The sequence below is a fragment of the Eretmochelys imbricata genome, chromosome 6 (assembly GCF_965152235.1).
Source record: "Eretmochelys imbricata isolate rEreImb1 chromosome 6, rEreImb1.hap1, whole genome shotgun sequence".
NCBI lineage: Eukaryota > Metazoa > Chordata > Testudines > Cheloniidae > Eretmochelys > Eretmochelys imbricata.
In genome coordinates this window covers 65,572,949-65,587,599 of record NC_135577.1, presented here as the reverse complement: position 1 = coordinate 65,587,599, position 14,651 = coordinate 65,572,949, and the positions used below count along the sequence as shown (strand labels likewise).

General features: G+C 47.1%; 1 protein-coding gene across 7 annotated transcripts in view; it reads left to right on the top strand.

Annotated features, from left to right (window-relative positions):
• Positions 1-14,403, top strand: part of SLC8A3 (solute carrier family 8 member A3) — a 144,868-nt gene extending 130,465 nt beyond the window's left edge. For 3 of the 7 annotated variants that reach the window (XM_077820245.1, XM_077820247.1, XM_077820246.1), the window contains 4 exons: positions 3,918-4,042; positions 4,682-4,781; positions 11,976-12,251; positions 13,944-14,403. In XM_077820245.1, coding sequence (XP_077676371.1) covers positions 3,918-4,042; positions 4,682-4,781; positions 11,976-12,251; positions 13,944-14,320 — 878 coding nt within the window. In that variant the 3' untranslated portion in view covers positions 14,321-14,403. The remainder of the gene's footprint in view (positions 1-3,917; positions 4,043-4,681; positions 4,782-11,975; positions 12,252-13,943) is intronic. The other 4 variants (XM_077820248.1, XM_077820252.1, XM_077820250.1 and 1 more) reach the window with 2 other exon arrangements.
• Positions 14,404-14,651: the final 248 nt, after the last annotated feature.

Below are 14,651 nucleotides of genomic sequence, written 5' to 3'. Positions count from 1 at the left end.
GGAGCTTTCCCCAGCTAGACCTGTTCACCACGCGATGCAACAGGAAGTGCCAGCAGTTTTGCTTCTTCCTGAATCACAGCCTGGGCTCCATCATGGATGTGTTCCTCCTCCCATGGGGAGGCCGTTCCCTACACGCTTTTTCGCCCATCCCTCTCGTTCACAAAGTGCTTGTCAAGATATGGAGGGAACAAGCTTCGGTGATATTGATAGCTCCAGCATTCGAACCTCGAATCACTGCACCTCACAGCATGGAAGCTCCATGGTTGAACCCAATGGAGCTCTCTTGCTCTGTCTCAGTTAGACAAGTCCACCTAGGCAGTAGAAAACCCTTCACCAGGGCTACCTACCTTGCTAAGTGGAAGAGATTTTCCACTTAGCAAGGTAGGTAGATTTACCTACCTTGCTAAGTGGAAGAGATTTTCTGGTCCGTGCAGCATCATTCATCCCTGACGCTTGCCTCTGTGCCACTTATCTTAGACTATCTTCTCCATTTCAAGCAGCAGGGGCTGTCCATGTCATCAGTAAGGGTTCACTTGGCCGCCATCTCTGCCTTTCATCCAGGCGCAGAGAGCCGCTCGGTCTTTGCTAACCTTATGGTCAGCTGTTTCCTTAAAGGTCAGCCTGTCCCAGCTTGGGACCTCAATCTGGTCCATTCCAGACTCATGGGACCGCCCTTTGAACCTTTGGTGACATGCTCCCTGCTCTCTCTCTCCTACAAGGTAGCATTTCTGGTAGCGATAACCTCAGCCAGAAGGGTGTCTGAGCTCAAGGCCCTGACATCAGAGCCCCCTTACAATGTGTTCCATAAGGACAAGGTCCAGCTCAGGCCTCACCTGGCTTTCCTTCTGAAGGTTGTTTCCCAGTTTCTCACCAACCAGGACATCTACCTCCCAGTGTTCTATCCTAAGCGGCATTTGAGCAGCATGGAGCAAAGGCTTCACCCATTGGATGTCCGCAGAGCGCTAGCCTTCTACATTGAGAGAATGAAACCATTCTGAAAGTCTGTTCAGTTATTCGTGGCAGTGGCGGACAGAATGAAGGGTCTTCCCGTTTCTTCTCAAGAGATTTCATCATGGATCATGTCCTGCATCTGTGAGTGCTACAACCAGGCAGGGGTGCCTGATCCTCCAATCACTGCGCACTCCACCAGGGCTTTGGCCTCTTCAGTGGCGTTCCTGGCACAGGTTCCCATCCAGGAAATCTGCAGAGCAGCGATGTGGTCCTCCATACACACTTTCATCACGCAATATGCAATCACCCAGCAGGCCAGGGATGGATGCAGCCTTTGGAAGGGCAGTGCTCCAATCAGTGGACAATTCTGACCCCACCTCCTGAGCTTGAGCTTGGGAGTCACCTGATTGAAATGGACATGAACAAGCAGTCTAAGAAGAAAAAAGGGTTTACTCACCTTCTCTTAACTGTTGTTCTTTGAGATGTGTTGCTCCTGTCCATTCCAATACCCACCCTCCTACCCCTCTGTCAGAGTAGCCGGTAAGAAGGAACTGAGGGGGTGGCGGGTCAGCAGGGCTCTATATTGAGTGCCATAAATTACGACTCCAGGGGGCGCCCAGACCAACCCAACGGATGCTGCTGTGGGAAAAATCTTCCGGCTTCCACGCACATGCGTGCGCACACCCCTGATTGGAATGGACACAAACAACACATCTCAAAGAACAACAGTTACGAGAAGGTGAGTAACCGTTGTTTCATGAGGCTCTCCTACTCTGTCCAGGCCTCTTTTCACCCTTGCTCCCAAACATGTGATGCTAGTATATTGAGATTGGCCAGGAGAACTCTTCCATCCTTAATATGTGCGTTTGCACATGAAGCCCAAAAGTCACATGAAAGGAAGTTCCACCCCAAGCAGCCATGTGAACAAAAACCTATCACATGGAAGTCAGTGGGAAAGCAAACAAACATGGCCAGGTCCAATCACAATTCAGCATTTGAAGATAAATTCATGAATAATCATCCCCACCTTCACCCTAGTGCCAGTCTCCACTTTCATTTTGTTAGCCGAGCAAGCTGCGGGGGGTAGGAGGGAACCATAATTAGTACCATAGACAGCATCCACATCAATGGATTAGTTGATTCTGCGTCATTACCATGGACAACACCACATGGGGAGCCTTCAGGGAGTCATCCAGGACCAGAGACAGCACCACAAGGGGCTGTCTCAGTGGATTGCTCCTCACAGGCAGCACCACATGGGGCATCTTGTTTCCCACCTTCAGAAGTCTGGGAACACTTTTTACTCCATCAAGGATTAATCATCCAGTTTTATATGAAAAGAAAGCCCTCTTGGTCCCTGACCTATTTTTTCCTGTACAGTTTCCAGTGATAGGAATCCCCTAGGAAATGCACAATGTGACGTAAACATAATTACAGTGCAGAATGAAAGAATGAAGAGTGTGTATGCCTGCCCCTCTGAATATATATCTGGGTGAGAGTTAAAGCAAGCCCTGAATGGAAGAGACTGCTCAAAGCAATCTTCTAATCAAAGGGGAATAAAAAGATTCTGTCTCTTGTTCAATTCAAACTAGAAAACTTGTCTGCAAATTAACATTTTCTTAAAAGGGCTCTTGTGCTAAAGCGTAACAAGAATTGGTGCTTCAATCCCACTAAAGCTGTGGTTGCTGAAGCAGGGGGAGGAATAGGGGGTGTCTGTCAGACTAATAAAGGGGTTCAAGACAGGGTAAAGGACAATTTTTTAAAACAATTATTTATGTCCCGTGGTATATACTGAAATTTATGTCCCCTGGTATATACTGACCTTTTCTCCCTGAGATCTTTTGTGTTTTCAGTGAAGTCTTGGCTTTTGCTTCTCAAAAACTTGGATGTTTCTATTAAAAATCTTAATAGAAACAATGTACTTGCAGGCTGCCAGTGAAAATGAGGGCAGCCCTGCAGGCGCACACTCTTTCCCAGTCAAGACGTTTCTGGGGTCGTGCTGCCAGTTCTCACTACATTCCAACTCTAGGTGATGTCCCTCTCGGGCCCCATTGCTATCTCCGGCTGCCGTGAAATAACCTGGACACATCACACCTCAGCATTCTGTAAATGGCAATGAATTGTTCTGGCAAGCTAGAGGTGAAAGTGGGGGCAGTCATGGGCCTGTTAACTGCTTCTTCCCTCTCCAGATTGACTGAGACCTTGTGGCCAGCAGCATATTCTTCACTCATTCCTCCTACAGAACTCCCATTGCCATCACTAGTGGTACCATGTGGATAAAGAGGGCAACATGTTCACAGTTTTACTAAAATCAGGTTTAGGGGTGCTCAGTACTGTAATAATAGGGATACCTAACCAAGCACTTTTCATCACTAGTGTGTTAGGGCTTGATCCTGTTCCCATTAAAGACTATGGGAAAACTCACATGAGCTTTAATGGAGCAGGATCAAGCCCTTAATGCACTAGTCTTTCACTTCTGGAGGCCTGGGTTGAAATCCAGCATATGCCGCAAGGGCAGTCAGCTTGATGTGCTCAGTCTAGGTTTACAGTAAAGAAGCCCAGGGTAGGAATAACTGAGGGTGCTGCAGATCCGGAGTGAGGCATGTGGGCAGTAGAGGGGAAAGAAGGACTGGAATAGTCAGGGTGAGTGGGTAGGTAAGGACTGAGGTGCATTAGCATTACAGGGGATGCTTTCCCCAGTATGTGCCTGGCTCAAGCTGATGTGATAGGTTCCTCATTTTCAGGAGAAGTGTAATTCATTGAAGGTACAATAAGAAGCTCTTTAAAAAGCCCACTCACCTAATGTCCCACCATAAACTCTCATGAGGCTCATTGTGAACTCAGCAAAATGTGAGAGGTGTGTATTTGTGCCCAAGGCATTTCACAGCATCTACCAAGCGCCTCTGCCTTGTGCTGAGAGTCCAAGGGATGCTGTCTTCAGCTGATTGTTGATGCTGTTTTCACAGAAGTGGCAGAGAGGAAGCTGACCATCGAAGAGGAAGAAGCCAAGAGGATTGCAGAGATGGGGAAGCCCGTGTTGGGCGAGCATCCCAAACTAGAGGTCATCATTGAGGAGTCCTATGAATTCAAGGTCAGTGCTGGGTACCAGGGCTCTTCATGAGGAGATAATACAGTGTCACTGGAGAGGAAGCAGCTGGAGGGAAGGGATATAGGTAGCGGCTTGAACAGAGAGGACAGCCATGAGAGAGAGAGGGAGTGGCCAAGGGGAGAGAGAGAGCGCACCTGAAGAAAGGGGCCTAGCAGAGAGAGATTAAGGGAGAATCCAGAGGAGAGAGGCACGAGGGAGCAGCCTCAGGAGAGATGAAGGGAAGGTGTATGAGCACCTTGTGGAGAGAGCCTGTGAGTTACCCCTGTAGAGAGAGGAGGAGCAAGTATCCTGAGATGATGGTGGACAAAGCAACCCCTCTAGAGAGAGCAGATGGGGTAGAAATGCCTAGGGAGAGGAAGTATGGATGAGGGGCAGGGAGAAGCTTGCACAAAGAGCTGCACAAAGAGAAGGGCAGCTGCATGACTGTAGCCACCAGCCCCATCTTTAGGGGCTTCATCTCCCTGACGGGGGGAGTGCCTGTTCCAGCCCCTATGGAAGGCAGCCCCTATGGAAGGCAGCCCCTATGGAAGGCCGAGTGCTCCTCTCAGCACAGTGTTCTCTCAGAACAGCATGTGGTGTCAAAGCTGGTTTAACTGCTGTGCATTTTTGTCCCATTGACAGAGTACCGTGGACAAGCTGATTAAGAAGACAAACCTGGCTTTGGTTGTAGGGACACATTCCTGGAGGGACCAGTTCATGGAAGCCATTACTGTTAGTGCAGGTGAGGGGACCTGAGGGTGCCCAGCTACAACAAGGTCACCAACCCTAAGGGAATGTACTAGCAAGACTCGGCTCTCTGAGCGCCTGTGTAAGCCAGCCTGAAACTGCCTCTGCTTCCTCAGTGGTGTTCAGCTCCAACAACTCTGTGTACTGCAAACGTGCATGGATCATGGGTATCAGCTAAACCACGTGCATGGGATAGAAACCAGGAGTTTCAACTCTAAAAACGTAGCCCTCCAGCACCTAAGGGCTGGTCTACATAAAGATATAGTGCACGGCAAACCACAGCCAGGGCAGGAATGTATAGCGCACTCAGTCACTGTGTGGACCTTGCTACTGCACACTACAAGTTCCGTAGTGTGCTTTGACCTACTGCTGTTCAAAACACAGTCACTGGATCAGAGAATGACTCTGCAGCCTGGTGGTGACAGCACCCACCTAGGCGATGGGAGATCCAGGATCCAGCCCTGCTCCAATGCCTGTTTGTTTAGATTCAGTGAAACAGCTTCAGCAAGAGAGATTGGGAGAGACCCTTCCCCCCACCCCAAGAATATCCCATCTCTCAGATTAGAGCACCTTCCTGAGAGGTGGGAGACCTCTGTTTAAATCCTTTCTCCCCGTCTGTCAAAGGAGGGAATTGAACCAGTTTTCCCACATCCAAGATAAGTGTTCTAACCACTGGGTTAAAGTTCCTAAGATGGGCACCACCACCTCTTCTTCCTCTGGCTGTTTTGTGTGAAGTGAGGCAAGCACCTGGCTCATTCTCCCAGGTGTGGATCTCAAACAGAGCTAGGTGCCTCCCTGTAGCCTAGATTTAGGAACCAAACTCTGTGAAGGTGCGGGGCTTAGGACAGTGTTTCCCAAACAGTGGGTTGCAGGCCTGGTGTGGAGGGAAACCCCCATGGGGTCGGAGAGCAAGCCTGCCTTGCACTCAGCCCACAGAGGTACGGTGATTCACAGTGATTTTCTAGATTCCCCCCACCCCCCAAAAAAAGAAAGTGGTGAACTGTGATGCTCAGCATTGCAACACCTGTGGATTCAGACCTTAGCGCCCAGTTCGGGGAGGTCCTCAGCACTCTCATTGCAATTCAGGGTGCTCAGTAGTTTGCAGGATTAGGCCCCTATTTTGCAGATTCCAGGAATGCTTTGCAAACAATAGAGACTAATACACTGAAACGCAAACTAAAAACCATAATGAGCCAACAGCTGATGGCCATGTCCCTTTCAAGCTGGCACCAGGAGAGTGACAGGATAGTGTGTGGTGCAAGGTCAGCAGTTCAGAGTGCAGCTTGGCCATTTGGTGCCTTGGAGCCCTTTCAGAAAGGGGTTAATTCCCAGCCAGCTGTGGGGATGGGTTGCTGCACGGGCTTAGCTGGAGCTGCTTGCAAGTGAGTGAGCCCCAAAGGCAGCTTGTGATTCATGCATCTGAGACTGATGAGAAATAAAGGCGGGAACGGAAGAAGGGGCAAGAGATATCTGGGTTTCTTCTTGTCACTTCTTTCTATGCAGACTCTCTCTCTACCTCTGTCTCTCTCTATCCCTCCCCCCCCTTTTCTCTCCTTCCCTCCTCCCCCCCCCTTTTCTCTCCTTCCCTCCTCCTATCTTTATTTTCTTTCTCTCTCTCTCTTTCTCCATCCCTGATAGGATGACGGGAATGCTGCTCCACCCTGTGCCTCAGACTATCTGCCCTTAAGAACTCAGAAGCTTGATTAATTAAAGCCCTTGTTCAGTATTTCCTGCCAAGCATTCATTAGGGCACTCAACCTCTGGGGCACCGGCTCCTAGAGTCAGTGCTCACACCATGGCAGAATGGTGCTGCACCCAGATGGAACCAAATTCATGCGAGTTTAATCCAGTGTTATTTGTGCTTTGGTAATTGATTTTATTCTGGGAAGGGGGAGGGACTGGAGAAGAGTAGGATGGGAAATCCTTATACAATAGGTGTTTTATTTCATCCGCACTTCAATGAGCAAAGCCAGCTTTTGACTCTACGAAGGAATTGTCACAGAGAGCATTCACCCTAACACATTTATCCCTTTGGACATTTCTAGACACACATCCTCATGTGCGGCATAAGGGTTAACAAGGCAGTCGGGCATCAGCAGAGACTCTAGTGCAGCTCCCTGTAACCGGTGCACAGAGTGCAATCTCTGTCATGTACTGCTCGTACACAGTAGGTGCAGGGCTGCTACTAGCAGACCAGACTTCTATACCAGACAGTCTACAGAGCTTCCATCCTGGAGAGAGACAAGAAATGTGTAACCTTTACAATACTTTAATGCGCTGCCAGGTATCACTGTTACCAGCTCAGGCAAGATATGTTACACATGGTGCCATCTAGTGGCTGAATGTTATAATAGAGTTTTAGCATTGCATCACATCCCTCCCTTTATGTTTTTCATTCATACCATTTATAAAATGTACACTATCTTTTAGTATGTATCAGTCTGTTAAGTGTTCTGAATCATACTGGTTTTTTAATTACACAACCCAAATGCATAACAACTTGGTCTTCTAGCTGCCCATTAGTTGCAACTACTGTCTCTGGTCAGTTTGGAATCTTTGCATTATCTTCTTGTTGTTCTGCATCCACCATCTGTAGGGTTTGTTCTTTTGATTGGTCCTTCTGAGGCAAAAACTGTAGATGTCGACAGTTTCTGTTGAACTCTCTACTGTCAGTCTCAGTCACATATGATCTGGGTGATTAATTCTTTTTCTTTAGGACAGTTGCAGTTCTTCATGCTTCTTCTCCATCCAGTTTGACACAAACACAGTCACCAGGTTCTAGACTTGTTAGCTCTCTGAGTGTCATCTGTTGTAAAAAGTGTTCATAAGGTCTTTTAGCCTTTTTATCCAATTGTCTGCTCTCTTTGTGTCTGGCCACTTTTTGGAGATAGATTCTTTTCTGAAGTTGGAACAGCAGTTCTGAGTTGTCTTCCCATCAGGAATTGTGCTGGACTATATCCACTAGCTTCTACAGATGTCGATGTGTATCTCACAAGAGAAAGGAATGGATCTTCCTGCTGTAGGATTTTCTTGGTTGTCTGTACAGCTCTCTCAGCTTCTTCATTTGCTTGTGGGTAATGTAGGTTGCTAGTAATATGAAAAATCATATTTTGTTTGGAAAAACGTAAATTCTGCTACAGTGAATTATAGCCTGTTGTCCACCACTGGTTTGTTCTGAAATACCAAAATGAGCATTTGTTTCTCAATAATACTGTGACATGTTATGTCTTTCAAGTACATTATTTCTATATACCTGGGAAAACAGTCCATTATGACCAGATAATGATATCTTCTGAATTCAGATAAATCTGCAGCTAGTCTCTTCCAACGTCTGTCTTGTAGAGGTGTTGTCATTAAAGGGTTTTGTGTGTGTGTGTGTGTGGTGTTGGTGTGTAAGACCTGCAATGTTCATTTGCAGATACTTTATTCTTTATTCCCTTGCTGATGCCTGGCCACTACTCAGACTGGTTGGCCTGTTCACTGCATTTAGTTAGCCCTTGATGTCCTTTATGGATGAGGTTTAAGATTTCTTCTCTCATTGCATTTGGAATTATGATGTAATCACCTTTAATTATGAGTACATTTGACTCACTTAATTGTCCATGCACCAGAAAGTAGTCTCTTGTCACTTCCTTAGTGTCCTTTAGATACTTTGGCCAGTTAGACCTCATGTAACTTAGAACTTCTTGAAGTTGTGTGTCTGTTGAGGTTGCTTTTTGTAGCAGGTATAGTCTGTTTTCTGACTCTGGTCAGCATGTGTCCATAGCATCCATGTATGCCTTTACATCATCTTCAAGCTCATAGATAATTGAGTATGATGCTGGGCTCCATGACAGAGTGTCCATGTAACAGGATTCACTCACCACTCTGGTGCCTCCTGCTGGGGTTGTCATGGGAATTAGCTCTGCATGGTAGTGTGCCCTCTTTGGGTGGCGCCTCAACTCCCTCACTCCTGCTTTAGGACCCACATCTCTCCAAAGACCATGGCATCCGCTTCAGTGACACAGTCCTCTGGCCATGCTACACCCTGTGCTCCCCCATTCCAGAAGACCTGCAGTCTGCTGTTCAGCCACTTCCCTTAGTGGCAACAGCAGCAAATTATCTGGCCACTTCCTCATGGCCCCAGCATCCTCTTAGCCCTTGCCTCAGCCTGCAAACCCCAGCCAGGAGCTTCTCTCACTCCCCCAGTCCCTGCTTGCAGCACTGCTCTGTCCAGGGTACTGGCAGTTCTCTCAACCCTCCAGAGACACAATCCTTCCTCTAGGGGCTCCCAGCAGAGAACTGCCTTCCTCTGCCCTGCAGCTCCCTTTTTATATGGGCCTGCTTGGCCTTGATTGGCTGCTCCCTTCAGCATTTCTCTGATTGGCTGCCCCTGGTGCAACCTCCCCTTTTAACCCCTTTTCTCGCAGTGAGGGGCAGCCACCCCATCACAGTCTGCTACTACCAGATTTTTTCCCAAGAACATATTTAGCAATTGGGTTGCGAATCCTGCAAGGTATATGTACAATATATGGTTCAGCATTGTCTCATGGGGTTATTTGTACTGCATCTCCTTTCAAAAGTCCAATCTCACCAAATACTTTGTTGAATTCTTCCACCTTTCTCTCTAAACACATCATGGCTGCCGCTGGGAAGGCTGCTGGTCTTTTATCTTTTGATAACATATACTCTGAATGTAAATCTTTTGTCTTTGTAAGTTGTTTCTGTGGTGAACTGGCCCATGCTGTTAGAATACCATCAGGACTGTATCAGGTGATTTCAGATCTGGGAGTTTTGAAGGTAAATATATGTACCTCCTGATATGATCGTCATATTTGCTTCTGAGTCAGTTTTCAGGTTAGTAGTCTTTCCATTAACATTCAGTCTTGCTCTCCAGATGGCCTCTGTGTCATCACATTGGTAGATCCCAGAAACAATGGCTCTTGACTATCTGTAGCAGTCAGTTCCCTGACTGTCTTACTATGGCAAACAGCTGCAAGATGTCCATATTTTGTGCATTGATTATACCTTGCATTTTTGGAGGGACACACATCTTTTGGGCTATGGATTTTTCCACATCTTGTGCATTTAGTCTGAAAGGTTTTTTAGTTAGTTTGGATCTTGTCCAATATTGCCTCATGTCTTATGGTAATTACTTTTAGAAGTCATGCTGTGTCTCTTAACTGTCTTATTTCCAGTTTGAAATTGTCTGGCTTCAGCATCCAGCCATAGGTTCCTGTCATGCCTTTCTCTGCTAAACTAAAGAGCCCTTTAGTACCTGGTATTTTTAAGGTGGTTATACACTGTAATGAAATCAAAAGAAGCAGACCAGGACTAACAAGGAATGGTTTTGATCCATTGACCTCTGGCTTATGGGCCTAGCATGCTTCCTCTATGTAGAAGAGCTTAGTTCCTATCACAGTCACATGGTTCCTTAAGAAACAGGCAGCAGTCCTTAAACCCAAGAACCAACTAAGGTTCAAGTTCTGTCCTTGGGGCAATTCTGAGAATGCCTACACCAGACACATATTACTGTTTGGACAGCTTTTGGAAGTTTTGTCTTGAGTGCCAGTAGTATTGTATGGAGAAATGGTGACAACTTTTGTAGTTACAGTTGAGTAGTGCTTAATCTACTTACGTTTGGTCACTGGAGCTTAGTGCTCCCTTACTTCAGGGGATATGCAGTCCTCAGCAATTGGCCCAGTCACAGTTATTAGATTTGTATAACTAGCTTTATTATGAGTAACAATGAAGATACCATAACAATAGGAAGAGACTGAACATAGGAAGCATCATTGTTCACCTAGTTTGGCATCTTGTGTCAGGAACTGGCCTGTGGCAGATTTTTCAGAAGAACATATAAACCCCCCTATATAAGGTACATAAGTATGTTATGCTGTAGAATGGATGGAAAATTTCATTCCTGACCTCTGCTGGTGATCAGCCCGTTCCCAGAAAGATGGGGATTGAGAGCCCTTGTAATTTTACCCAACCTTCTTGCAGATATCCTTAGTTTATCAGTTTCTGCTTTTTTTCTTAGTATTATTTAGCTTTGTGCCTCTATAATGCCAATCAACAGTGAGTTCCACAGGCTAATTACATGTTGCATAAGAAAGTATTTACTTTTATCCCTGTAAAATGTGTTGCCTTTCAATTTCAAGTGCTCACTTATGCTTGTCATCTGAGAAAGTATAAATAGGAATGCCTGACTGGCCTTCACTATTTTCATGATGCTGTCTGCATTGCTATGGTGATAAATATGATCAAATCCTCTGTGTACTGGTACAAGAACGACATTAAGAGATGATTCTGTGATTGCTGATCCACTTTCAAATACCCTGATGCCATTTCAAGGCAATCCTGATATTATCCTCAGCCTCTTCCCCACCTCACTCAATAAACCCAGGAAAGCAGAGAATAGGTGAAGCTGGCGGAGGAGTTTATTTGCTCCAAATAAACAAGCACTAAGGCAAACTTGTGTGTACTTGACTGCTGGCTCTCTCTCTGTATACCACAGAATTTAACTGCAGCTAAATTTTCTAAAGCCACATCTGGATTGGCATCTCCTAGCATGCCGATGTCCCAGGAACAGCCCCCTCAGATACTCCTGCTGCGCTGCTGAATGTGTAGCTTCTATCATTCCACTGATAGCCTCAGAATGTTAACTGATGGGGGTAACACTGCAGGCCTGGTGGAGAACAGCTGGGAGAGGAGAAAGCTGGTTAACACTCTCTAATGCAGCATATATTCAAGATCAGGAACATTAGCACGCATATCATTGGTTGCCCATCACCTCCTGGGCAGCAGAAGACAGGTGCTTTGCTGCTGAGTTTTTAAGGCTGTCACAGAGAGCCCAGTGTCAACAGCTCATTCCTTCCCCTCAGGCAGTAGTTAGCATTCTCCCCTGATCCCTCACTGATTGAATCCTACCTGTTGCCTGGATTATACTGTTAAAGGTAATACCACTGTTTCCTGGTTTGACCTTTCCTTTCTGAAATCCAGACAGACAGCAGCCAGGCCTCCATCCCCATTGGCCAAATATGCGATTTAAGTTCTTGTCTGTGTGCTTTCAGTGAAATTTTGCGGTTGCAATAATGATCAATAGAACATAATCCATGTGACTTCAGTTTATAAAATGCAGCAGTATTTTGAAACCTGGGATTTCACAGAGCCCACTGGTGATCTGCTTTCTTGTCTTGATTGCTTGCAGCCGGTGATGAAGATGAGGATGAGTCTGGTGAGGAGCGCTTGCCATCCTGCTTTGACTACGTCATGCACTTCCTCACCGTCTTCTGGAAGGTGCTCTTTGCTTGCGTGCCACCCACAGAGTACTGCAATGGCTGGGCCTGTTTTGTGGTGTCCATCATGATAATTGGCATGCTCACCGCTGTCATTGGGGACCTCGCTTCCCACTTTGGCTGCACCATTGGCCTCAAGGACTCGGTGACAGCTGTTGTCTTTGTGGCCTTTGGCACCTCAGTACCAGGTGAGGAGGCCAAGGGCAAAAGTGTGGCAATAGGAGAAAATAATGGCTAGCACCTCTGTCCTATCCCATTGTTCAAGAGCAGCAAATCTGAGAGGGGCTTAGCCCTCCATCCCACAATCCTTTGCGTGGGTAACTTTTTGGTGTTTCAGGAACCACTGGTTCTTGTGATGCTGTATGGGATGTGAAATCTGATTGGGAACTGAGGTTCGGGGGGGAATGAGAGTAGACTCACACCCCTTTCCCCCAGGCAAAAGCTGTTCACCTCCTGAGGTTCAGGATGCAGCAAGTGAGAATTTCTGAGAACTGCGGTTTATTGGCAGGTTTTTGGATTCTGTCTGGTTTTGGAGGGGTTGTGGGGGGCATGTGTTTTGAGGGGGTTTGTACTGGTGAATGTTAACGGACTTGGCAGTAACTATACGGCAAACCAACATCCTCTGCTCATAGCCACTGACCAGACACAGTGGGACAGCTGCACCCTTGCTGTGCCTACAGGGACCTCAACATCATGTGTTTGTACAGAACGTACTACAACAGGATCCTGGTCCAGGACTGGGGCTCCTAGGAACTATAGCAATATACATAATTGGTAGTAATAATAATGACGATGACGACCAGCGGGGACTGTCCTTCTCTATTGCCACTGGCAGTGGTGTCTCTACGGCTATGTCTACGCTGGCGTGGGAGGTGCGATTGCACCTTGGGTAGGCGTACCCACATTAGCTTAATTCTAGCAGCTGTGGCTAAAAATAGCAGTGCAGCCATGGCTCCATGGATCCCAGCATGGCCTAGCAGTGCGAGTACGGACCAGGAAGGCTTGTACAGTCCGTGCTGAAGCCCACACTGCCACGTCTTCACGGCTAGTTTTAGCCACGGCTAGGCAGAGTAACGCCAGCCTGGCTGTGCCTGCTGCAGCTGCCAGTCACACCTCTGACTGCAGTGTAGTCGGCCTCTATATTAGCTTCAGTTCTGCTAGGCAAAGCTGCCAAACAAATGGTAGCAAGCGGCCACTGCGGACAGAGATAAGACCTATTTACATCTAGTCAAATAATCTACTATAGTTCTAGAGCACCAATTTCACTCAGAAATAAGCCCACCCCTTCATGTCCCCATCCCCATTGTGGGTGTATGTTAATGAAAGTGCTATCCACTAGCCCCCGTCAATCTGATACACACACAGGTCTCCTATCCAGCAGCAGCTTATTATGCTGTCTCAGTCTCAGCTGGAAAGTGGCCTTGATTCCTAGTTCATGGGCAGCATTTGCAGCGCCAGTCCCCAGCACTTACTCCTGCTAGTGGCTGGAAGAGGAGCCATAAGCATCCTTCTGGCTGGAAGGTTGAGTGCCGCAGCCTGTGTTATCAGCAAAAAGGAGTGGGGCACAGAGCATTGGGTGAAAAGAGCAAATTGAAGGCCAGGACAGGCCTATAAATATCTGGCAACTTAGTGCACCAGTCGAAGGAGAAGGTGATAAAATGGCATGAGACCATTAATAGAACTCGCTACCAGGGCCATTCTCAAACCGCTTCTCTGCAACTACAGAGATCTGGCCTTTGTCCCCCTCAGAAAAGGGTGTCCTTATTTCAATTCAGCTTCAGCAATCCCTGCCTGCTCTCTCACCGTAAAAACTGCCAGGGCCCCCAGCTTTGGGCAGCACAATTTCATTATTCCTGTTAATTCACGTCTCTCCCTTCTAGACACTTTTGCCAGCAAAGCAGCCGCCATCCAGGATGTGTACGCTGATGCCGCCATCGGCAACGTCACAGGCAGCAATGCCGTCAACGTCTTCTTGGGCATCGGATTGGCATGGTCCGTGGCTGCCATCTACTGGGCTTCCCAGGGACAAGAGTTCCATGTGTCAGCGGGCACACTGGCCTTTTCCGTCACGCTTTTCACCATCTTTGCTTTTGTCTGCATCAGTGTCCTGCTGTACCGGAGGCGGCCTCACCTTGGAGGGGAACTAGGAGGCCCCAAGGGGTGCAGACTTGCCACGACTTTGCTCTTTTTGAGCCTGTGGCTCCTGTACATTCTTTTTGCCACGCTGGAGGCCTATTGCTATATCAAAGGGTTCTAAGCCGTGGAGAGATGATGAAGTCGGGGGGGAGGGATCCCCTTCCTCTGTTACCTCATTGGACACCAGTCCTCCAAGTGTTGTTAAACCAGAAGTGACAGTTGTCTGAGTCCACAGTTGCCCGGACAGGAGGACAACTGGGCTGCAAGAAGGGCAAAATTATAATGAAACAAAAACAAGTTAAAAAATACAAAATAAATTTAAGGTATTTAAATAAATCAAACAAAATAAACCCAGTCACTGACCCCATTCAGTGACATTCAGAATCTTCAGCCACCTTCAGAGATCACATTTTCTTTATTTTATTGTTTTCCTTTTTCTGTCCTCCATTATG